At 40.4% G+C, this 25359-nt stretch overlaps 1 protein-coding gene and 1 pseudogene across 5 annotated transcripts in view; one reads left to right on the top strand and one right to left on the bottom strand.

Annotated features, from left to right (window-relative positions):
- Positions 1-25359, top strand: part of Cpne1 (copine 1) — a 52492-nt gene that overhangs the window by 17073 nt on the left and 10060 nt on the right. For all 5 annotated transcript variants that reach the window (XM_013150270.3, XM_005002734.4, XM_005002735.4 and 2 more), the window contains 12 exons: positions 13134-13262; positions 13354-13533; positions 13688-13762; positions 13846-13917; positions 14689-14769; positions 14937-15026; positions 15135-15221; positions 15360-15446; positions 15543-15602; positions 15682-15815; positions 15922-15976; positions 17816-17867. In XM_013150270.3, the coding sequence (XP_013005724.2) occupies positions 13134-13262; positions 13354-13533; positions 13688-13762; positions 13846-13917; positions 14689-14769; positions 14937-15026; positions 15135-15221; positions 15360-15446; positions 15543-15602; positions 15682-15815; positions 15922-15976; positions 17816-17867 (1102 nt within the window). The remainder of the gene's footprint in view (positions 1-13133; positions 13263-13353; positions 13534-13687; positions 13763-13845; positions 13918-14688; positions 14770-14936; positions 15027-15134; positions 15222-15359; positions 15447-15542; positions 15603-15681; positions 15816-15921; positions 15977-17815; positions 17868-25359) is intronic.
- Positions 16330-18071, bottom strand: LOC111756173 (small nuclear ribonucleoprotein-associated protein B-like; annotated as a pseudogene).

The raw sequence follows: 25359 nt of genomic DNA on the forward strand, positions 1-25359 counted from the left end.
TGAGGCAGGAGGATCTCCAAATTAAAAAGCCAGCCTGAACTACATATTGAGATCCTGCCTCAAAAAACACCACCACCAAAAAAAACAAAAAACAAGAAACCCAAAAAAACAACAGCGAAAAGAAATTCAGCTGCTAAGTGGACCTTGAATCATACCAACTGGTAATGCTGCTGATTACCTCATATTTCTTTGGTTCTAGTGATTTATGCTACTGTCCACTACATGCCACACTGGTTTTATTAGGGGTTGGGAAGGTCATGTAGTGTATATACATAACTGCTGAGGCATACGGTACCAGCAGGTAGCTCCACTGCTGTAAATCTGGCTAAAATGTGGAAGGGTTAATGCAAGTACTGTTTCCTGAAATAGTTGAAGCTTTGCTTCTGTGATTCTTTATTGACTGGTTAAAATTGGAAATACAGTATCTCTTGTCTTCATGCTTTTAACAGATTTCCTATGAACGAACAGCTGAGCCGTAGCTGTACTTAGCAAAATTTTAAACAGTGCACCTGGCTCGCCTAGGTAGGAAAGAAAGCAAAGTAAAATGTCTATTCAAGAGTTTCCCAGTTTTGAGTTGCGTAAGTGCTTGGTGGTACTTGTGCTAGGTACCTCATATACCACAAGAGGCAGGTGAAGGCCCTCCTGACCAGGTGCTTAAATGATGGTTAGAAACAAGTGTGAGCCCGTCTGTGTCTCTAGTATAGTTTTCTCATTATTAAAACCGTGCTGTTATTTTCACACACAAATTTTGAAGAATGACTGATGTGAAGATCTTCAAGTATCCCAAATGAGTTATTCCAATGAGGGATAGAGATGCTTGTGTTAGGAACAGTAAGTAGTTTACTTTTCCACAGGTGCTAGTCTCCACTCAGTTCTTTTTGTGCCGTATGTCACTGCGGACTATAGATAATTCCCACAACTCTGCTGCTGCTCTAGGAATATTCAGGAAGGTGGGTCAATAGTGCGTTGACACCTGGCAGGTGATACACATTAAAAGAATTCTAGCAGGACAGGATGGAGGGGGCACAATTGACCTATAGGTTTTTCTTTGAAGATGTTGATATAGATCACATTTTCTGAGATGAATTTTATCTTTATTTGCATTATTCATGTTTATTTAGTCCTTTGAAGTCCTATAAATGAATCCCATCTTGCTTTCTGCCTCAGTATTCACACAAATAAGGAAAATGTGATGGATGTAGAATTATTTTTCATCTGTATGCAAGGTTAGTTGGAATTACAGGGTTAGGCCACATGCATTTCACTATTAGTGGTGGATTTCAGATTTGAGTGAACTACAAAATAGGAGTTGAGTGGGCAGAGAAATATTCTTGGGATCAGGTTCTCGTTCTGAGATTTATTGTGATCCAGAACAAGTCATTTCTCAGCTTTGCCTTCAGTGTTAGTTCTACAAACTGGAATCACACCAGATTATCTCCTATTTATTTTTGAGAATTTTGTGAAACTAGCTAGCTGTTCTATTTCTGCGAATCTGTAGTAAGTTTGAACCTTAACTTTAAAAGAGACTGGCACACAAACTTTGGGGCTGGCTTGAATATCACTTTTTCTGCTGTGCCGGAGGCCAGAAAAGAGTCTTTTTTCTCCTTCAGAGTTTGTCTGTGTTTTACAGTTAGGTCCTGAAGAGTACATGCAGCAGAATCCTTTCTCCTTAGTTTCCCATGAACCAAGGAGTTAATGATGCCACACAAGCCAAAAATACACCCACTCGTGAATACTTAAAAGAGGAACAGTAAGAGACACTAGGTACCCTTAAGGAGGGGTCATTCCTCATGGTTGGTCTCACTTGTCACAGTAACTGTGTAGTAGTGCCATTATTATCCCTGCTTTTCAGATGAGAAAACCCTAGGTAAAGAAAAAGTCATGGTGGTACATGCCTATAATCCCAGCACCGGGCAGGCTGAGGCAGGAGTAGTGCTGAGTTAAGAGGCCAGCCTGGGCTACAAAATGAGTTCAAGGCCAACCTGAACTGCATGGTGAAATTCTGTGTGAAAAAGACCAAAAAAGAAACTTGCCCAAGGTCTTGATAGGAAGGTGCAAACAGTTGTCACAGGTGTCAGAATGAACTCAGAGGCGCATATTGTTTCCTGCCTCTTGTTGACTTAGGGAAAAATGGAAAGCAGTCCTACATCATGAATCCTGAGTCTCCTAAGGAAAGAGCTCCTACCCTGTTAATGCCTTTACGTGTCCTCAACACCAAGTACAAGGTGGAGGGATGGAAGCAAGGGTTCTTGGTCAAGCTCATGATTACAGAATGATAACCATACTTGTTTTGAAGCGGGCAGGTGGAAACTGTTTAAACTGTTTAGAGTCTGGATGGGGAAAACTCCCAACCCAATATAGTCCTGTTCTGCTTGAAGGCTGTGTGTTTCTCTTTAGTCGGCTGCTTTGCCGATCCAGTTCTCAAGATAAAGGCCATGCTCTGTGAAGAGCTGGGTGTAGGTTAGATTTGTTCCACTTCAGATAAGTCTTTGGAGATGTTGGAGTTGAATTAGTGGTTCCAGAAATTTTTTTGACGTCACTCAGTACCCATTTTCTTTATTGTATTTCCCTACTTTTGACTTTTTGTGTGCACATTTTAAACCTTGCAGTTTTGCCATGTTATGTGACAATCAGGTTTCTTAGTGCCATATAACTTTAAATGAAATTTAGTTTTCAGGATTTTAGTTTATGAACACAATTTTAATAGCCCTGAGAAATCAGCATGAATAAAGAATGACATTTTAAGGATCTGTACTTTTGATTAGATTTGTGACCTAAGAGTAACATCCTTGGAGTTGCTGATTTAAATTTGGAGAATCCTTCAGTTAGAGGAGAAAACTTCTCTACCTTTTCTATATCCCTTAAATGAAAAATGATGGTGGTGGGTATAGTTTTAATCAGTCTTATGGGAAAAGAGTATTCAATGGGTCTTACTCCTTTGGAAGCTTTTAGAGGATTTCCTGATGGGCTTTCAAGACTTGATCCAGCACCTGAGCAGCACCAGCATGCCAAGGTAGGCAACAGGTGTGAGCACGACTTTGTTGGAGTGGGCCTACAACCCAGACACTTTGATCCTCCTCATGTAGCTTTTCTGTGCAACTTCTGTTCCATGACTTAGGATTGTTGAAGATAGTAATCACAGACCTGACTTTTCCCAGCTAGGCTTTTGAGAGTGAGGAGGGTAGTATAATTCCCATTTGAAACAATGATGTATGGGGTTCAGCCCATCTGACACTGAACTGGATCCATTTCAACCTAGGAGAAAAGATTTATGAAAAGCAGAATTAGAACCTTGCAACCCAGAGAGATGCCATAAAAAAATGAAGAGCAGCCAAATAGTTGCACATGGCTAAAACTCCAGCTACTTAGGAGGCCAAGGTAGGAGGATCAGGTGTTTGAGGCCAGTTTAGATAACTTAGCAAGATCCTGTCTCAAAAAGAGCTGAGGATATAGCTCAAGAGGGTCACACCTGGATTCTGTTCCTAATGCTGCAGCAGCATTGGGAGGGATTTCCTTATTAACAGGATGTGAAATTCCCTATGCTGGTAAACTGGCTCCCATGGGGAGGGGAAGCCCTAATTTTACTGTTTGCCTATTTCTGTAGTTTAAGCAAGGCCAGTTGATTACACAGTTAATGCTTAACAATTGGCTTCCTAGCAAATCGTAAAACCTGCTCCAATATGCTGATGCAGACTTACCTCGTGTGTTTTGAATTTCTGTTATGTGCACAGATCCATACCTTATGGCAAGAGATACAGAAGGAGTACTTATTCTAAAGCAGATTGTCTTTTAATTTATAGGAAAAGAATTAGAGAAGCATTGGAAAAATACAGTTGGCTCGTACAGATTTAGTACCCAAAGAAAAAAAAATTTGAGTACTGAAAAGATGAAAAGGGACTCTGAGCTAGGTTTGAAGTTGATAATAGCTAATGTGCTGGTAATACTTCCAGCATGTGTACTAAGTACTTATTAGCATGTTGGGTACATTATTTACAATTGTATACTAGTTCTTGGAAATAGATAATATTCCCCCACTTATGTCAGAGTAACCTAAGACTAGAGAGGTTTAAGGGTTTTTTGCCAAAGTTACATGGATAAGACAGTATAGTGCGTAGCTTGTGGTTAGGAAGGAGCAAGCAACATTTGGTGCATGGTCACACTACAGAAAAACCCATAATGTTGCCCATTACATCAGATTATGATTGGTTATAAGAACACAGATTCTTCCAGGGAAGAAGGTGGGTTAGCTATAGTCCAGAGTGCCAGACAGGGTGTGTTTTAGTTCTAATTTCACTTTAGGTGTATTGGCTTAACCATATCACGTCTTACCTTTCTGCCTTGGGTTGAGGAACTTGGACTCTGGTCACTCAATTCCTGTTCAGTTCTGGTATTTTTTGAATTTTAAGTTACAAATGTGAGAATGAATAAGGCATGTTTAAAGAACTCAAGGGCTGAGACATAGCTTAGCGGCACAATGACTGCTTGGCAAGCACAAGGTTCTGAGCTGAGTTACTGGTACTGGAAAAAAAGATGAACTCTGTAAATGTGTCCTGCCAGGGTTCAGGATTTGGAAAGCATTGTGGTTAGTGGTGGGCTAAACAGGGAAGCAAAGTACAAGGGGATGGAGAAGTGACTGGGACTCCCAGGTGGACCAAAATGAAGGCAAAAGAACTTGTGTTTAGCCATTTCCATTTGTAATTCTTGATTAGCTTCAGGTGCAAAGGTATTCAGGGCTCGTAGAGGTAATCTTTTGTGTTGGATATTCCTAGAAAGCTCACTTCTCCCTGATGACTTTAGCAATAGGTCAGGGCTAGATTTGGGTCATGTTGAGAATCCTTGGAATTATCACTTCTTTCTTAGAATACATCAGTTCAGCAAATTTAAATAGAACACCTGCTATGTGCCAGTCACTGAATAGCAATGAGGGAGATCTTGTCCCTCTACTTATTTGAATCCATGATCTTACAGGGGCTTATATAACAAGCTACATATTTTGATAGATTTGTGAGAAACAGTTTTGTTTGGTTAAGTCATGCAAGTTTTCTGACCTCAGCATAATAGAGGAGGGGCCACGGATAGAACTTCGTGGTCCAGTGCCTGTCTTGCTAGTGCAAGATCTTGAGTTTGAGTCTTAGCACCCCCTCAATACTGACTTGGTAGTAATAGCACCAGTTAGATATTAGATACCTATTAAGATACTCTGGTTGACTGAGGAGTACACAAAGATCTGATGAGTATTAGCCAGACCTCTCCTATAAAACTAATAAAGTTTCCTTTTTTTTTTTTTTTGACTTACATAAGTGTAATATTTAATTTGTTGTTTTTGAAACAGAGTCTCACTAGTTCAGGCTCGCCTTGGGCTTGTGATCGTCCTCTCTCAGCCTTTTAGAGTGCTGGGCTCACACACACGTGTTACTCCAGAGTTTTATAAATCTGCTTTTGTAAAATTGTGTTCCTGAAAGGGTTAAAAACTCAGAGGTTAATTATAATGATACTATATAAAAAGTCTGGTGTAAAGCATATTGCTATTCAGAAGATACAGAAAAGTGACTGGCAGGAGTTTTAAGCACAGATTTTTAGACAGGCTTTGAGGTATATTTTATTTTATTTTTTTTTTGTCTTTTTCATTTTTATTGGTACCGGGGATCGAACTCATGACCACCTGCTTGCAAGGCAGGTACTTATGCTGCTGAGCTAAATCGCCAGCCCCTTGAGGTATATTTTAAAGGAGATAAGTAGTATTTGGAAGAGATTAATAAACCCATGGATTACAGATAGTTTAAGGGAATATGACTCAAAGCATAGAAGACTTATAAGTTTTTTTTTTTTTTTTTTTGGTACTGGGGATTGAACCTTTCGCTTACTAGGCAGGCAGGCAGACAGGCACTTATACCACTGAACTAAATCCTGGCCATAACATAAATGGTTTTGTAAAGTTGTTGATAACCATACGAGAAAAGGAAGCAGACCTGTGAAAAACAAGACTGGTTGTATAGAGACGCTCTAACCTTTAAAAGCCAGACCACCTTAGAAGCATAAAATCATCAAAAACGTACTTCCAACCAGGTGTGGTATGCGCCTGTAGTCCGGACATTTGTGATGCAGGAAGATTGCCAGTAGGTCAAGGACAGCCTGACCTATCAAAGTTTGTCTTAAAAAAAATAGTTTCAGACGCTACTATATACAAATAGGCCAAGAACCGTATGGTTGGAATTTGAGTCTGGGTTCAAAATAAGAAACCAAATGGAGGTAATAGGGCTGGCTTTAGGGAACGTCACGGAATAGTAATGAGTAGGGAAAAATTCTGTAAACCACCAAAAAAATGAGACCTAGCACAAGAAAAAACTGACCCATTGCTTCTATTTAACTGAGACAAAAAATTCTTTCTCTAGGTGATCTTTTAAAAGTCATGGAGCAAAGTATAGTAGTCTACAACTATAATCCTAGCACTCAGGATCCTGAGGCAGGAAGATCGCCGTGAGTTCAAGATCAACCAATCTCAAAACAATGGAGTATGGTCTTACCACCTCACATAATTACTACTAATGCCTTTGTTTTTGTGAAGTTTTACTGGGAGAGGACCTGTAGTTTTCCATTTAAGTTACTTTTTTGTTTGGGTTTGTTTTGTTTGTTCACTTTTATTCTGGTACTGAGAATTAAACCTAAGGCCTTTATGCTGTTACATTTTTTAAATTAAGTCAGGGCTTGCTATGTTGCTGGCCGAGCACCAACTTGTCCTCTGCCTTAGCCTCCCAGAGGGCTAGAATTAATGGTATGTACCAACATGCCTGGCTTTAGTTTTTTTTTTTTTTTTTGAAAATTGTGACCATGCAGAAAACTTTGAAAAATTGTACAATGACTATCCTTATATCCAACATTTAATAAAATTAAATCATAGATTTTAATTTAGATTAAATCATAGATTTTATTATTTCAGCTGTATATCTGTGCCACAATCCATTTTAAAATTTTTGCTACATTTCAAACAAGTAGGCATCAGTATACTTCTAACATTAATTTTTTTTTTTAACTTCTAACATTTCATCATGTCTTAACTTCAGTACTTGTTTGTGGGTTGTTTTTTTTGCTTATATGCAGTCACAGATACATCCTAGGTGTACCATTAAGTGAAAGTGACAAGGGCAAATGTTACTGTGACCCATGTTCCTTTCATAATAAAGAAATATTTTATTACCGGGGATTGAACTCATGACCTCCCATTTGCCAGGCAGGCGCTTATGCTGCTGAGCTAAATCCACAGCGGAAATCTTTCATTTCTTCCTAGAATTCTTTCTGCCTTGTCTTAATCAATATCTTTCCCCTTCCCTAAGGAAGCAGGCAGGACACCACTCTTCGAAAATTTTTTGTATCATAGATTTGTTTTTGCCTGTTGCAAAACGTTATAAACGAGAAATGCAATTCAAAAAAACTCCTTATAAATTAAATCTTAAGTACTTTGTCATTCTGATTCATCCATTAATAATTCATTCTTTTAGTTGCTGAATAGTTTTCTTAAGCATCACTTTACCCATTTGGGTCCCCCATCCTCATTCTTATGTTGATGGATACTGAGTTGTTTTAAGTTTCTGGCTGTTATGAATAAAACTGATATAAGGGGCTGGGAATTTAGCTCAGCGGCGTTAGTGCCTGCCTTGCAAGCAGGCAGTCGTGAGTTCGATCCCCGGTACCGGTAAAAACGAAAAAGACCAAAAAAAAACAAAACAAAAAAACTGATATAAACGTTCTTGAGTATATCTTTGTGGATACAGTGTTTAATTTTTTTGGATAAAGAATTAAGAATGGAATTATTCTTGGGCTAGGTATGTGTTTGATTTTCTGATAAACTTGCTAAATTATTTTCCAGAGTGGTGCATTTAATACCTTCCTTAAGAATATTTGAGTCTTACATCCTTGCCTTCATTTGATATTGTTGTCTTTAACTTTTAGCCATTGTGGTGGATTTGTATCTCTGTGGTTGTATTTTGTATTTCTATGATAACTAATGTTGTTCACTTCCTTTCTTAATCATGTTTTCCTTGTGAAGTATCTAATCAAATCTTTGACTCACTTAAGATAGAGCTGTATGAGTTCTGCATTTAAATTTTTAAAGCTTTTTTTGTATTGAGACTCAAACTCAGGACTTGGCACTTTCCAGGCAGTTGCTTGTGCTGCTGATCTATTTCCTCGGTCCCTAAAACTCAACTGTAGAAGATTGGGATGGGGGATTTACTGCTAGATATTAGTTCACGTGAAAAAAGCCTGAAGGTGTGAATTATGCAAAATCACTTTCACTGTTTTTACCAACTATAAACCAAGTACTATTACAAGGAATATAGAGATAATAACTAATGTTAGTTTCAAGGAGCCCATAGATTGTGAAAGGAGACAAATAAAAGTAAAAATTCTGGTATAATGATTTTAATGTTGTCAGTTGTTGACTTACTAGATTGATTTGTGTATGTCGATCAGAAAAGACAACCTGGCTAGAGCATACGTGGATGGCTCCAAATGATAATTTGGGCAAAGATTAGGTCTTGCAGGGTCTTACAGAGCATGATAAAAACTTTGGGTTTTATTTTGAGTGTTTGGGGAAATCATTCCAGAGTTTTAAGCAGAGAAATGACATGATTTGGTTTTTGTTTGACTAATAAATACAGAAATGTGTGTATGGTTACGGTTTTCCAGAAGAGAGAGAGTAAAATCCTACCCAGGGAAGGATCCGTAAGAGAATAGTATCAGGGGCTGGGGATTTAGCTCAGTGGCATAAGCACCTGCCTTGCAAGCAGGCGGTTGTGAGTTTGATCCCCAGTACCGATAAAAAAATAAAATACATTTTTAATAAAAAAAAGAGTAATATCATGTCAGACCCTTGGATGACAAGACATTCATTATGCAAGAAAAGTCATAGGGGTGTGTGTGTGTGCATTGGTATGTTTGGTGAACCAGAAATAACTTCAAATGTCTAGTAAGTAGGGCCGGTGGACAAACGGCAAGAGATGAAGCAGGTTGTGCTGGGAATGCAGGGTTACCTTATTACAAAATTCACGTTTGTATAGATATGCCCTCAGAGCTGTGCAGCAGGGTAACTTACTAGGGAGTCTGGTACTCAACCTGAGGGTTATGGGTTAGTTGTATAATGCTGTTTATTAAGATACAGACTTGGGGAAACTGACCAAGCAGGGATAACTAAGCGAGGTGGTATTAGGGAGGAAAAACCAGGGAAAGGTAAACTAACGCTTGATTACATAGGCATTGTTGAAGTAGAGGCTTTGGGTTTAAAATAAATACTCAAAGAAGAGTTGGCTATGAATTGGGGGAAGGGTGACTAGTGACCCCAGGGCCTTCAACACTGAGGTACATTTAGACCCTTCCCCTGCCTTTTGAGACAACCTAAATTGTCCAGTTGGTGTTGATCTTGTGATCTTGCCTTAACCTCTCATAGTGCTGGGATTACAAGAATGTGCCACCAGCTGGGGATTTAGCTCAGCGGCATAAGTGCCTGCCTTGCAAGCAAGGAGTCGTGAGTTTGATCCCTAGTACCGCTAAAAAGGAAAAATATACACACACACACAAAAAAAGAATGTGCCACCGTAAGTGGTTTGAAAGGTATAAAATGAACAGCATAAAATACTGAAATATTGTAGAGTATTAGAGAAGTATTTAGAGTATATAAAATTCACCTTTATTATGTTCCAAAGCATCTAAATATCATAATTTTGGTTGTTTTGCTGTGGATTGAACCTAGGGCCTTGTATATACTGAATTTATGCTCTACCATTGAGCTATAGGCTCAGTTATGTATCTCCATTTTCCAGTATCTATTTTGTATATATATGCATTCAAATCTGTTTATGCACATACAATTGAAGTTTTTTTTTTTTTTTCTTATCGATATCGGGGATCGAGCTCACGACTGCCTGCTTGCAAGGCAGGTGCTTATGCTGCTGAGCTGAATCCCCAGCCCCACAATTGAAGTTTAAAATAGTGTGATACTGTTTTAGTGTCATACTCTTCCTTTTTTTTTTTTTAGTCTTTTTCAGACAGGGACACACTATGCGGTTCAGGCTGGCCTTGGGATCGATTTGTAGCCCAGGCTGGTCTCGAACTTGCAATGATCCTCCTACCTCAGCCTCCTGAATGCTGGGATTCAAGAATGCACCACCATACTCCAGCTTGAAGAGAAGGGTCAGGAGGGCTGCACCTAGCAAGGCTCTAGGGTGGAACTGCCGAGTCCTTTGGAGCTCACATCTCACCACGCCTCTTCAGGAGCTAGACAAGGAGCTATGGGATTTTTTTATTTTTGTTTTGGTACTGGGGATCGAACTCATGACTTTGTGTTTACCAAGCAAGTGCTTGAACTGCTGAGCTAAATCTCCATCATGCTTCTTCCATTTTTTATAATTTAAGGTTTTTAGATCTAGCAATATAATGATTCTTTTGGTTGTGTGTGTGTGTGTGTGTGTGTGTGTGTTTTAGCTGCTCGGCATCCTGTTGAATAAATCTATAATTAGCTTGGTCGTCACTTAGTTGACATATTTGGTCTAAGGCTAAGAAGTGATTCACCTTAATAGACCTTTAAGCTGCCTCGGGTTTTTCGCTATTTTTAACAATGGTGACATGAACAGTCTTTTTCATTGTTTCTGAATTGTGCAAACACCATATCTGAGAACATACAAGGTAACAGGTGTGGAATTGAGATTATAATTTAGCAGAAGTTGTGGTCCTGTCCTATTCTGATTTGTCGAGGCAACTGCAAGAAAATAATTAGAAATCTTTAGTCCTGCCAAGCGTGGCAGTGCATGCCTATGATTCCAGTACTTGGGAGACTGAGGCTGGAGGATTGTTGGAGTTTGAGGCCAGTTTGGGTTACCTAATGAATTCAAAGCTAGTTAATCTATGTAATAAGACACTGTCTCAAAAACAAAAGATCCCAGTACTTGGGAGGCTGAGGCAGGAAGATGACAGCAAATTCAAGGCCAGCTGGAGCTACAGTTGTGAGTTCAAGACCAGGCAGAACTTGATAGCAAGACCCTGTCTATCAAACCAAACAATTTAAAAAGAGAGATAGTTTTTTCATCAAAGGATGCACTTACGCAGAGTTTAGGTGCAATGAAGAGGTAATATGTAAAGCAAGATGGGCATTAAAATCACCCTTTGCTTTGGGTAACATTCATTCCACTTAGATTATGAGGGACCAACGTGGGGTGATGGGCTGGGTAAGGGAGAGAATGATTGATGGGAAGTATAGGGGAAGATGAGTATAGAAGCATCCCAGGGAATACTGCTGAGAAAGAATGTTTAGTGAGGCCCAGTGGGAGATCTGACCATCCCTGTGTACTCTTGGTGCAGGTGGTCTTCAAGTATACGGGCAACGAGTGGGGGGAGCTAAAAAGCATGTGCTTAGGATGCATAACATCCTAGGTTCAGTGTTAAAGTGTCTGTAGTGGAAAGGTCTACATTGGAGCCAATGTGGTATTATAGGCAGGAAGATAATGTTGCCAGCAGAGAGATGGGTGAATTTGAGATGCTTAGTCCTGTTTGATTTGAGGAGCAAAAAACCTGTCCGTTTGGAGTTGACTGGGCTGAGAGTTGGAACTTGATACCTTTTGGATTTTTGAAAACTTTAGTTTCATATTTATTTATTGGTTTTTTGAGATAGGGTCTCATGTAGTTCAGGCTGGACTTAAATTCACTGTGAAACATAGGTTGGCCTTGAAATTGTGGCAATCCTCCTGCCTCAGCCTCCCAAGAGCTGAGATTATAGATGTGCTCCTGGCTGGCCTTTTGGATTTCGTGTAGCAAATATTTATTATCTAGGTACTTGAGATAGAACAATGAGCAGAATAAATACTCCTTCCTTCACAGACCTCACATTTTAGTTGGCAAGACTAATTGTATAAATAATAAATATAATGTAACTCTAAAAAAGAGGGTCAAGGATGGAACTCAGTGCAGAGGCTTTAGTTTTGTTTGTCAGTTTGTTTCTATTAACCAGTCTTATTGGTAAATGCTAAAGCAAAGGCTGGCCATGGTGATGCACACTTGTAATTCCAGGACTCTGAAGGCTGAGGAGGAGGATTGCTCCAAGTTTGAGCCCAGCCTGGGCTACATAGTGAGACCCTGTCTCAAAAAACCAAACCAAAGTTAAAGTAGAAAAGGATTATGTGATATGACTATAGGGTTAAAATTTAAAGTGGCTACAAAGGCAACAATATTTTAATTAAAGACCTGGTGGGAGAAAGACAGTAGCAAACCATGTGGATAATACGGGGAAAGAACATTCCAGGGTACCGCACAGAGTGTAGGGATATTAATGAGGTTGATTTATTTGAGCAATGACAAATGGGGTAAGCAGGAACAAAGTGTCAGGTTAGAGATTTAGACCTTTCGGGACCTTATGTTACAGACTATGTTACAGTTTGAATTTTTTCTAAGAGCGGTAGAAAATATTGGAGGGTCCAGGCAGAGTTGTGATTAGACCTGACTTCTGCATTAACAGGATCACCTTAGTTGCTATGGTGAAAATAATATGTTGGAGTAGAGATGGTGGAGTGGGATTGCAATGACAGGATAGAGGAGGCCAGTTGATGCTAATGCTGTAAGTTAGGTCAAAACTGGTAATGCTTTGAACTGAATAGTGACAGTGGAAATGGTGAGGAGTTGGACATAAGTGGCTCACTGTAAGTCAGGAGAATCAGTTGGCAGATCATACTTTAAGATGTACGTCCTCAGGATTATTGTGAAACCAGTGGAGGAAGAGATTTTTGGGAGTGAGTAGTGTCTGGATCATGGTTGCATTGGAGACAGTGTTGGGATTGGAAACTGGCTTAACATCAGACCTGGGACCGTTGAAACAGGAGTGAGATATATTGGTCTGTGTAGAAATCAAGGTTGGAATCTGAGTCTGGGCAGTACTATGAGATTAGGAACAATTTCAGGGTGAGGATTAGTTTATATCATATTCTTTTGGACCAGGGTTGGTAGTAACCACCGTCTTCTGTATCATTGAGCTCCCTTTGAGGGGTAATGAGGCTGGGTCCTCAGTACTCTTGGGTGTTTTGGGATTTAGGCTCTAGAGTCAGGGAAAGGTAGAGAAGGGTCCCTGGTATTTGACACAGCTCTTTTTCCCCTAGATGGCCCACTGCAAGACTTTGGTTCAGCTCTCCATTTCCTGTGACCACCTCATTGACAAAGACATCAGCTCCAAGTCTGACCCACTCTGTGTCCTTTTACAGGATGTAGGAGGGGGTAGCTGGGTTGAGGTGAGGTGGACTTTGGAAATTATGGAGGGGGGACTAGGATTATATTCTGGGATAGTGTGTGATCGTGATGCTTATTGACCTCTTCCCACAGTTTGGCCGGACCGAGCAAGTACGGAACTGCTCAAGCCCTGAGTTCTCCAAGACTTTGCAACTTGAATACCACTTTGAGACAGTCCAGAAGTTACGATTTGGAATCTATGACATAGACAACAAGACACCAGAGCTGGCAGATGATGATTTCCTAGGGGGAGCTGAGTGTTCTCTAGGACAGGTATTGTAGGGCCAGGGATTATTAGAATCTTTCAGACACAAGTTCTGTGAGTGTCCTTTCGGAAAACCCAACATGCCTAGACTGCAGGTGGCGAGGTAAATAGGATCTAATCCTGCCTGAGATAATAAAATCTTCTTCGTCTGCGTTGCCCCAGGTTGTGTCCAGTCAGATACTGACTCTACCCTTAATGCTGAAGCCTGGAAAACCTGCTGGGCGGGGGACCATCACGGTAAGGGAAAAAGCAGCAAGAGTTCTAGAAGGGGCTTCTATTGATAGAAGAATTCACAGTGTGATACATTCTTCCTTGCATAGGTCTCCGCTCTGGAGTTGAAGGACAGTTGTGTAGTAACCATGGAAGTGGAGGCCAGAAACCTAGATAAGAAGGTATGTCTGCAAGAAGGCCCTGGGGATCCAAGAATTGAGACTAGGATGGTTTGTTACGGTATATGGGGAGTAGGGGTGGAAATAGAGGGCTGACATATTGGTGGTTTCTGTCTAAATCTTTTTTTTTTTTAATTTTTTATTATTTTGAAGGTAGTAAAATACAACAGAACAAGATAGAACAAAGCCAATTTAGACAGTGTAGTGAAATTGGTACAGAATTTTGCAGCAGGTTACCAGGATAACAGTAATAGGTACCACAGTATATCTCATTATCTTCACAATAGTTGTTCTTTCTATCAGGTATAGCAAAATAAAATGAAATACAGAACATTATAGAACTTATCAAAACAGGATATTGAATAAAGTATTGCCATTAATCGGAATAAAGCAAAACAGTGGTAAAAATGTTTGCCTTTGGAGAGATGGTAGAAGGAAACCCCCTTTATTTGCTATATTGCATACAGTCAACCTCCTAAGAGATGCTCAGACCTCTGGCTCTCATTTGCTAATGGGGGACAGGGGGATATTTGATTCTCAGCCTGTGCGCCAATAGGCTCACCACTGCTTAGCAGGGAGGTGAGCTGGTTGCTTGGTTTCCCAGTGCCCTAAGTTCCAACATGGCATGGATCTCAGGAGTCTGGTCTTCCCCCTGGGGGGCCCGCAGCCTCCCCATGAGGGGCCCACAGCCTACCACACCACAGCCGCTTAGCAAGGAGGTGAGCTGGTTGCTTCTGTCTGAATCTTATAATGGGTATCTGTGGGACTTTGCAGGACTTCCTGGGAAAATCAGATCCATTTCTGGAATTCTTCCGCCAGGGTGATGGAAAATGGCATCTGGTATACAGATCTGAGGTATGACACTCTTAATATTGGGTGGGGTGGGGTAGCAGAGAATCTCTTGGATTTGTGACTAGCAAGGTTTGAAACACATAAAAGAGATTACAAGTGGCTATGGAGGTATGACAGTGCCTCATGTACCAGGTCAGAGTTCTGTGAGAGGTCTTGCTTTCTACCTTCAGGTAATCAAGAACAACTTGAACCCTACATGGAAGCGCTTCTCAGTTCCCCTTCAGCAGTTGTGTGGTGGGGATTACAGCACACCAATTCAGGTGAGGAGCTTGCCTCCAGAGTGAGCTGAGCAAGGGAAGAGAGGCTGGGGAGGCATTGCTCACTTGTTACCCACCTCCTTTATATATACACATATACTTTCTTCTCAGGTGCGCTGCTCAGACTATGATAATGATGGGTCACATGATCTTATTGGTATCTTCTACACCAGCTTGACCCAGCTGCAGGCAGTCCCGGTGAGCTTTGGTCCTATTCTGGGGTGTTAAGTTGGGCCTGGATGGCTATATATCCCAGGGTAAGAGGATAAAAGGACAGCTTGAGTCCTTGGCTCATGCTGTGGAAGTTACCTACCCTAATTTTTTTCTCTTCACCAGGCCGAGTTTGAATGCATCCACCCAGAGAAGCACCAGAAAAAGAAAAGCTACAAGAACTCTGGGACTGTCTGTGTCAAGGTTTGCCAGGTGAGACAATAGCCCATGTGACCCAGGCTCTGATTTCTGAGTTCTAGTGGTGGCAGCCCCCTTTCACTCCAGGCATGACCCTGGTTTCATCTGCAGGTGGAAACAGAATACTCTTTCCTGGACTATGTGATGGGTGGTTGCCAAATCAACTTCACTGTAAGTAGTCTTACTAAGGGCAAGAGAATACGTCTGAGGCTCAAGGTGGCCTTCAGCTCCATTCTTGGCCTCCTCCCAGGTTGGCGTGGACTTCACTGGCTCCAATGGAGACCCCTCCTCTCCTGATTCGCTGCATTATCTGAGTCCTACAGGAGTCAATGAGTATCTGACAGCACTGTGGAGTGTGGGCAGTGTGATTCAGGACTATGACTCGTAAGTAACTGCTTCTCCTGGCTGTCCCTCACCCTTCTATTACTGTTATGAGCCTCTGAGCTTAATCCCCTTATCAACACTTCCTCAGCTCAGTATTCTCCCACAGGGACAAGCTATTTCCAGCATTTGGGTTTGGGGCTCAGGTGCCTCCTGACTGGCAGGTGAGTCCTCTGTCTTTCTCCATTCTCCTAGTTTTCAGTTTTAATGTCTTAATCTTGGGGGATGTGGTGAACTAACTTAGTGCCTGTTAACTTTAAGGGGAGGTGCAGTGATGTATCCCTAAAGGGATACATACAGCAGGATTCAGGCTGAACACCTCCAGGAACCTTGTTACCTACCATAATGACCTTGTTCTTGTCTTTTCCTTCCTGTCCTCTTGAACTTCAAAGTCTTGTTCATGATAAGCAATTGCTGTACCACTGACCAATACCCCCAACCCACATAGTCACAACCCCCAACTCACATTTTTGTCCTTTTTCTTGCACAAAGATTAGGGGAAATAACTTCATTTTCATTCTTTTTTTTTTTTTTTCCACATTTCAAAAGTAATATTTAATTATGTATATGACCTTGGGAGAAAGTGATGTTGTCACTTTTCTCAATAGTTTTTTTCTTTCTTTCTTTTTTTGTCTTTTTCGTTTTTATCGGTACCAGGGATCGAACTCACAACTGCCTGCTTGCAAGGCAGGCGCTTATGCTACTGAGCTAAATCCCCAGCCCCAGTTTTTTTCATTTTTAATATTTGCTTTATAAAGCGCTACCCAAGGAGCTATGTAGATGAGTGCCTTTCCAAGTGGTTATATCCATCCTGAAAGAGCATATGAATGTTTATTGCAACAAACTGATTTTCAGGTCTGACGAAGGAAAATATTTCATTATGACTTCATTTTGTAAATCTTAGTATATGAGAAGTAAATGTATTTTATACAGAAAACTAAAATTAGGGCTAAATTTTTAAGGCAATCCATCTTCACTCTGTTAAGAACCAAACATATCAAAGTTTTTCTAAAATAAATGGATACATCAGGTGCATATTCTTTTAAGACAGTTTATCATAAATCAGTTTCATAGGCTATGAAGAAGTAAAAGGATTATGTACAACTTCACAGGAAACAGGTAGGGAGCAGAGAAGAGTCCAGGTGGGGCTAGAGCCTAGGTGAGTACATCCCCAGGGCAGGGGCCCCTAATAAGGGAAACTAAACTAAATAGTCTACAACAACATAAAAATTGCTTCTGTGGAGCTACTTTTGTGACTCTGGCCAAGGTCTAAGAAGGCCTTATGTACCTGGGGGAAGAGGCAAGCCCCTAGAAGTCCCTCACCCAGGAGGGATCGTCATTGGGGAACCTATGGGCAGCTGCATGCCAGGAAGAGGGCCTATCATGCCTGGAGGGATGCCAGGCCCATAGATGGGGGAGGACCTCCACAGCCAGGTCAGTTCTGGGGCCAGGCCCCTGTAATGCTAGCTGTGGTAGCAGCTGCAACAGTGCCTCTTCCTTGTGGGATTATCATCTGTTGGGATGGCCCACCAACTTCAAGGACTGACCCAGCAAGTCCTACCCACAGCTCTACCAATTTCTGGGACCCCAGGAGCTCCAGCATGCAGTACCTTTGGGAGGAGGTCCTTCCACTGTCATGGAAACCAGGTTCTCCCCTGACAGCAGCACCACACCAAGGACTCATGTCTCTTCCCTTTCGGCTTGTGTATAGTTCTTTGGCTTGATCTTTGGCTTGATGAGTTAGGATCAAATTCATTTACTTGTCAAAAGCCTTGAAGGTACCAGTGAAGATCTGGCCATCTTGCAGGATGCACTTTGTCCTGTGGTCATTGTGCTGCAGCATCTTGGTGCTCTTGCCCACTGTCATGGAGGTGATTCTGATGGTTTGGATTCACACTGGATTTGCCTCCTTAGAAGTCTAGCCACAGCCAGCATTCTGTTTCCTGTGGCTGCTACCAGAAATTCAGCCATGCGTAAAATTCTCATTTCATTTTTGTCCTCAGGTATCGCATGAATTTGCCTTGAACTTCAATCCTAATAATCCCTATTGTCCAGGTAAGTTCCCCATCCTTCAGTGTGAAGGAGATTGATTTGTCCATACTTGAGGGTAAGCCTGTACAGGGAAATAAGAGGAGAAGGGAGGAGATACCTGCCTCGGTTGTCTAGAAGAGTGCATTTTAGAGCTGCTACTGGTGCTGCTGCTGCTGCTTCTGCTTCCGCTTCCTCTTCTCTTCTCTTTTCTTTTCTTTTTTTTTTTTTTTTTTGTATTTTTTGAGATGGGGTCTCGATATGCAGTTCAGGCTGGCCTTGAGCTCACTTTGTAGCCCAGGCTGGTCTCAAATTCACCTACCGAGTGCTGGGATTACAGGCGTGAGCCACCATGCCCTGCTCCTCTTCTCTTTTCCTTAAACATTTGGAGTAGATGATGATTACATTTATGTTAGAGAGTAGGTACATGTACTGAACATATTTGGAGTTTTATGTCCTTCCCTATCTAGATCGCCTTTTCATTATAATTTTTGTAGTTTACTATATATAAAGATTACATTCATTAAGGGTAATTGGTTACATATATATATGACACATTTTAAATCTTTTTACATCCCATTCCCATTTCCCCCATCCCCAAACCTCAGGCTCTTGATCCCCTTCACATTTGCAAAAGATCTATCACCCTGATTCCTTTCATCAGTATTTTATTTTGCTTTTTACTTGTACTTGGGAACCTGTATGAGGGGAACCATACAGTATTGAAGCTTGTGTCACTCGATTTACTTCACTTAACATGTTTTCAAAGTGTCCACTGTCTTACAAATGTCTCGATTATTATCCTTTATAGCAGAATAACATTCCATTATATGTGTTCTTTTGTTTGTTTGGTTTTTGTTTTGTTTTGAGACAGGTTCAGTGTAGTTCAGACTGGCCTTGAACTCACAATAATCTGTTTAGTCTCTTTGAGTGCTAGGATTACAGACGTACACCACCATACCTGACTTCTATAATATGTAGATAGAACATTTTCTTCATCCACTTGTCTGTTAATAGACATAAAGCCTGCTTCTAAGACTTGGCTATTATGAATTGTGCTGCTATAAACACATGCATGAATCTCTGTAATATGATATTTTTAGGTTCTTTGGGGAAGATATCTAGAAAAGGGACCCGCTAAGTCAAATGGAATTTCTTAGTTTTAATTTTTTGAGAAATCTGTACTACAGTTACATTTCTACCAACAGTATAGAAGGATTCCTTCTTTACTGTAGCCATGCCAGTGTTTATTATTTGATTTCTTAATGATTGCTATTCTTTCTGGTATAGGATGAAATCATAGTATTGTTTTAATTTATGTATTTCTCTAATTGCCAAAGAAGCATTTTTTCATGTACTTTCTGGGCCATTTGTGCTTATTTTTCTAAGAAGTGTCTATTTCATTCGCCCTTATTTTGAGTCTTTTATTTTGGGGGGTGTCTAATTTTTTTGAGTTCATTATATATTCTAGATATTAGTCCTTTGAGGAAGAGCTGGCAAAAATTTTGTTCTCATTCTGTTGGTTGTTTCTTCATCTTGTTGGTTGTTTCCTTTGCTGTCCAGAAGCTTTTTAATTTAATGGAATCACATTTTTTTATTCTTACTATTCTTTCTTGTACAGTTCTGTTTAAAAAGTCCTTGCCTGCCTCAGTTACTTCAAGAGTTTTACTTGTCTTCCAGTAAGTTAAGTTTCTATTTTAATATTTAGATATTTGATTCACTTTCATTTTAGTGTAGGGCATAAAAGTTATGAATCCAGCTTCAGTCTTTTTTTTTTTTTTATTTTTTTATTTTTTTTTTGTCTTTTTCCTTTTTATCGGTACCAGGGATTGAACTCACGACTGCCTGCTTGCAAGGCAGGCGCTTATGCTGCTGAGCTAAATCCCCAGCCCCCAATCCAGCTTCAGTCTTATGCATTTGTAAAGCCAGTTTTCCCAGCACTGTTCATTAGCTTAAAGAGGTTATCTTCTCTACAGTGTGTTTTTGGCCCTTTTTGTCAAAGATCAGTTAGCTGAATGTGGCTGGGATTATTTCTGAGTCCTCTGTTCTGTTTCACTGATCCATATGACTGTTTTATTACTGTATCTTTATAGTACTTGAAATCAGGTATTGTGATGGCTTCCACTTTGCTTTTGTTGCTTAAGATTGCTTTTACTATTTTGAATCTGTTCTGATTTCATATGAATTTCAAGGTTGCTTTCCCCAGTTCTGTGAGGAATGCTTTAGGTATTTTGATTGGGATTATATTAAAATAAAAATAAATAAATAATACCATCAAATTTATATATATTTGAAGAATGGCCACTTTCACAGGTTTTTTTTTTTTTTTTTGTCTTTTTCCTTTTTATCGGTACCGGGAATCGAACTCGCGACTGCCTGCTTTCAAGGCAGGCGCTTATGCCGCTGAGCTAAATCCCCAGCCCCACACTTTCACAGTTTTAGTTTGATATTTTTGTGTATTTGCATTTTTGTTTGTTTTTTGAGACAAGGGTCTCACTGTATAGCTCAGACTGGTCTTGGGCTCCCAATGATCCTGCTGCTTCAGTCTCCCAAATGCTGGGATTACAGGTATGCCACTCCTCTTTCCTTTTACTTTCCCTTCCCTCCCTTCCTCTCCCCTTCCCTTTTTTTTTTTAAGTGCTACCACTGACCCAGCTGTCAGCTTTCCTGTGGTGGGGAGAATGGGAAGAGACAAAAGCTGACATCAGGTGGAGCCCTCTCTTTTGACAGGAGAAAAGGAACTACTCAACCACTGTAGCAGGTTTATTTATGCACTCAGGAAGAGAATGTCAGTTTCAAGCCCCCTGCCTAGCAACTTGTTTGCCTGGTTGGCTTGCATCCTTGCCTTCTTGGAGCTGGAACAGCTTGTTTATGTGGCTTGCTTTGGGCTCTGTGTGTTTGCAGGGCTGGCCTTGCTTTGGTCTCACTGCATGATCCATCTCCAGATTCAGCCACTCCTGATATTTGAGAAAAGTTTTCACAACACAGTTCAGGCTGGCTTTGTAGCCCAGGTAGGCCTTGAACTCGCAGCCATTTTTCTGCCTCAGCCTCCCAACTGCTGGATTATAAGCATGTGTTACCATGTCTAGCTCTTTCCATCTTTGATGTTGTCTTCAGTCTCTTTTTTCAGAGAACTGCAGTTTTCTTTATAGAGGTTTTTTACTTTCTTAGGTTACTTCTACATATTTTTCTTGATGCTATTGTGAATGGTATTTTTTTTCCTAATTCCTTTTTTGATGAGTTCATTATTAGTGTACAGAAACACTTGGTATTTTTGTGTTGATTTTGGGACCTGCTACATTGCTGCATTTATTAATTCTAGGAGACTTTTGATGGGATTTTGTGGGTCTTTTTTGTAGAGCATCATGTCATCCAAAAGTAATGATAAATTGGTTTGTTCCTTTCCCATATATAAATCTCCCCCCGCCCGGTTTTTTTCTTTTCTTTTTGTGTCAGGGTCTTGCTATGTAGTTCAGACTGGCCTTAAATTCAGCAATACTCCTGCTTCAGTGTCCCAGATGCTGGAGTCACAGGTGTATGCGACACAGCCATCTCCTTTTATAGTGGATCCTTTATTTATGAATTCGGTTTGTTTATGAGGGCTGTTATAACTCAAGCTGGTTGTAAGACTACTTTTTCCATAAGAAATAATGAAAATACCCATAATACATATCAAACCTCCCAAAGCACCCATGACTAATCTTTTCATAATAAAAAAGGGTCATATAATGTGTATAATTTACCAGAAACACCAATAATTTTCCTAGTGTATTCACCAAAAAGTTATAAAATGTGCCTAGTTTGCCAGAAACAACAATTTTACTCTGTACTCACCTTCAGGTTGACACCTTTGGCTTGCAGGAAAGGAGGGTAAGGCAGAAGGTGGATTATTGTTTGGAAGGAGAGTCCTCTTGCATAAAACATTAGCAATCTAGTTCTCGGGCATCCTTTCTCGTTGGGAGTGTTTGTAGCCCACTTGCAACTGCTTCTGGCTCACTAGGTCTTAACTTTTTCAGGACTAAAAACTGGCCTAAGGTTGTCTGTTTCTGTCTTTAACACTGTTCTGGGTTTTTGTTTGTTTGGTTGGTTTTTTTTCTGTTGTTTTTTTGAGACGGTCTCTCCATGCAGTTCAGGCTGGCCTTGAGCTCACTTTGTACCCCAGGCTGGTCTCAAACTTGCAACGATCCTCGTGCCTCAGCCTCCTGAGTGCTGGGATTATAGGCATGAACCACCACGCCTGGCTTTTAACACCCTTCTATAGTGTGACGTGACCTTGTCACTAAGCAAGTGAATGTAAAGTGAAAGGTTTTTTCCTGTGTCTGAGTGGGTCTTTTCTACAAATGTTTATTATAGCATTGTTCATTTTTCCAGGATTTCCTTTATTTCAGAAAAAGAATTTTGCTGATTGTTGATCTTCAGAAAGCTCCTCAGCTGTTCTTCTCTGTTGTTCAGCCAGAAGTTGCCGAAGTTCCTCTGTTGATAGTTCCTCTGAGTGTTCCTTCTTCCACCAGTTCCTCAGTGTCACTGTCTACCTGCAAGCTATGGAGTCTGCTATAGTGACAGTGTCATCAACCACAAGGTCAATCAAAGGCTCAGGCTCCTCTAGATATCCTTCAGAGTTTCTCTTCTGTATAATTTTAGGCCATGTATTCTATTTAGATCTCAGTGTCCTTACAGAGACATTGGCCCAAGATTTTTCAGTTAACTTCCTAAAGGAAAGGATGTTGTAATGTTACTTCCAGAACTCTTTAATCTGGGACTATTGTGGAAGCACTTCAGGAAGTTGGTGTATAGCCTTTCTTTTCCTGCCTTTTTGAGAAAGGGTTTCACTGTGCAGTTCAGGCTATAGTCCATGCTGGCCTCAAACTTACAGTGATCCTCCTGCTTCGGGCTCCTAACTGCTGGGATTATAGACATGTGTCACCACACTTAGCTGGCCTGATGTATTGCTGCTTAGTTAGCTATAACCTGCTAGTCCATAGACTACCTACTTTGAAGCCCCGGCTGGTCTTGAACTCATAGCAATCCTCTTGCCTCAGCCTCCCAAGTACTAGGATCACCACCACACCTGGCACCAATATCTTATTAAAGATCTTTGCATGTCTGTAATTTTATTTTTGGGGTCTTTGTTTTTGATGCTGGCTTCCTGAAATGAGTTTGGATACTCTTTTCTTTTTCAGTTTCATTGAAGAGTTTGAGGAGTATTGGCATTATAATATATTTTAAAATTTTATAAAATTTTGCAGTGAATCCAGTAGGTCCTGGGCTTTTCTTAGTTGGTAGATTGTTTTTATTGTCTTAATTTTATTGTTATTCGATTGTCTTAATTTTATTGTTATTCGATTGTTTAGCATTTTTATGTTGTCTTTAGTTTTGGTAATATGTAAGTCTTAAGAATCTGTCAAAAAAAATCTGTCCTTCAGAATTTTTCAATTTATTGGAACATAATTTCTCATAGTAGCTACCATCTTCTGGATTTTGATAGTGCCTGTTGTGATTGTGCCTTTTTTTTTTTTGGACAAGGTTTGCTATATAGTGTAGTCTGCCCTCAAATTAATAGCAATTCTCCTGATTCAGCATTCCAAATGCTGGGATTATAGGCATATACCACTAGGCCTTGCTGAGTTTTTCATTTTAATTGCATTAAGTGAATCTTTTCTCTCTTTTTTGGTGAGTTTGGCCAGTGGTTTGTCAGTCTGTTTTATTATTTCAAAGAACCAGCTCTTTGACTCATTCTTTGTTGTTGTTTTATTTTTGTTTTGTTTTGTTTTGGTACTGGGGATCGAACTGATGACCGCACACTTGCAAGGCAGGTGCTTATGCCGCTGAGCTAAATCTCTGGCCCCTATTCTTTGTAATTTTTTAGTGTCATTTTCATTCATTTTTGCCCTGATCTTTATGATTTCCCTTCTTAAACTTGGGTTAGGCTTGGTTTGTTGTTGATTTTTGCGTAATTTAAGATTATTAGGCTCTGTTTTTGTAATGTATTGATTGAAATAAACCTCCCTTTTAGGTTTACTTTCATTGTATCCTATTGGTTCTAGTGTGTTATACTGGCATTGTTGTGATTCTGTTAGGGCCGACGCCGCAGGGAAAGAGACCCCAAGGACTCAATTCTTGGTGAGGGAAAAAAGTTTATTTCCATGCGCATGGGGTCCCCCAGGCAAACAAGTGCGGAGGGGCCCCGAGGGGGAATTGTGTAGGGTTTTTAAGGGCGCAAACGGGAGGCAAGCGAGTTTACAGAAGCAGATTGCATTGGTTAATTTTGAGCAGCATAGGATTTGGCAGAAGTTGATTGGAGGGGTTTGGGGTTGAGTAACCATGGAGACTGGGGGTCCTAGCCCAGTCACTATGTGCCCAGAACAGAACAGTTACTTGTCTTACTTATCTCGTTGAGACAGAACAACCTTGCAGGTGCATTTTTTCTTTTTTTTTTCTCTGCTCTGATAGCTCTGGGGAGTTAGAGAGTTAACCCTTTTATTCCCCCGCTCTGGGGAGTTAGGGAGTTAACCCTTTTATTTCCCGCTCTGGGGAGTTAGGGAGTTAACCCTTTCATTCCCCCCCCTTTTTTTTTTTTTTGATGACTTTTAATCTTAAAGGTCCTGTATTGGTAAGGGATCATATTGTTGACGTAGCATTATAACCTTTACTTGAGAGATCTGAGCCCTCACAAACTGGGTTACTCGGTTAATGAGGTAAGGGGCTATAGCCATGACTATAATGAATCTAGCCAGGGGTCCCAGTAAAGGGAGAATATAGGGCAGGATTGATTTTCAGAAGGAGAACATTTTGGCTTTATTTGAAGGGGGCTCTTGAGATTTAATTTTTTTTTTTTAGCTTTTTTATTGTATCTGTTTATAACCTTGTATGTGTCTTTAAAATCACAAGCTTTTAAGAACTTTGACATAGTTTATCAACTTGTTTACAACATAAGGCCCAGTAGGAGGATTAACAAAGGTCTTGTAGCTGTCATTAAAGCTGTTAACCAAAAGGAGAAAGAAAACCAACATTTAAATTTATTCTGTTTTACCATATAAGTAACAATTTTTAAGTCAGACAGAGGCCTCCTTGGGGTCTCTATAAAGGAGGAGAACACAAAATTATCAGTTATATTAGACAATCTTAAGCTTTAAAGTGTCCTTGGAAGAAATGACAGTTTACTTATTTGTAGGCTGACGGTCTTTTGAAGTTGGGACTTGTCTGCATTGGGAACGTTGAATCTAGGTAGGCTTTTAGCTATTTTGACAATCTATTGCGGCTTAAGAGATTTATGGTGAGGTCGCTCTCAAGAGATTTACGGTGAGGTCGCTTGTCCAGGTGTCTAGGCTCTTTAGCTGTAGTGGGCAGCAACAAAGTAACCAGTAGATGGAAGTCACAGCTAGCTGAAAAGTCTGGGGAGACTTAATAAGATCTTGATTAGTTAAATTAGCTAATTTTTAGAAACCTCACATAAAACCTCAAAAGAGGAAATATCTACAACATAGGGGGTGTATCACGCATGTAAAGGGGCAGAAGGAAA

The sequence above is a fragment of the Cavia porcellus genome, unplaced genomic scaffold, assembly GCF_034190915.1.
Source record: "Cavia porcellus strain 051 isolate PalLab524CR breed Dunkin Hartley unplaced genomic scaffold, mCavPor4.1 scaffold_5, whole genome shotgun sequence".
Classification (NCBI taxonomy): Eukaryota; Metazoa; Chordata; class Mammalia; order Rodentia; family Caviidae; genus Cavia; species Cavia porcellus.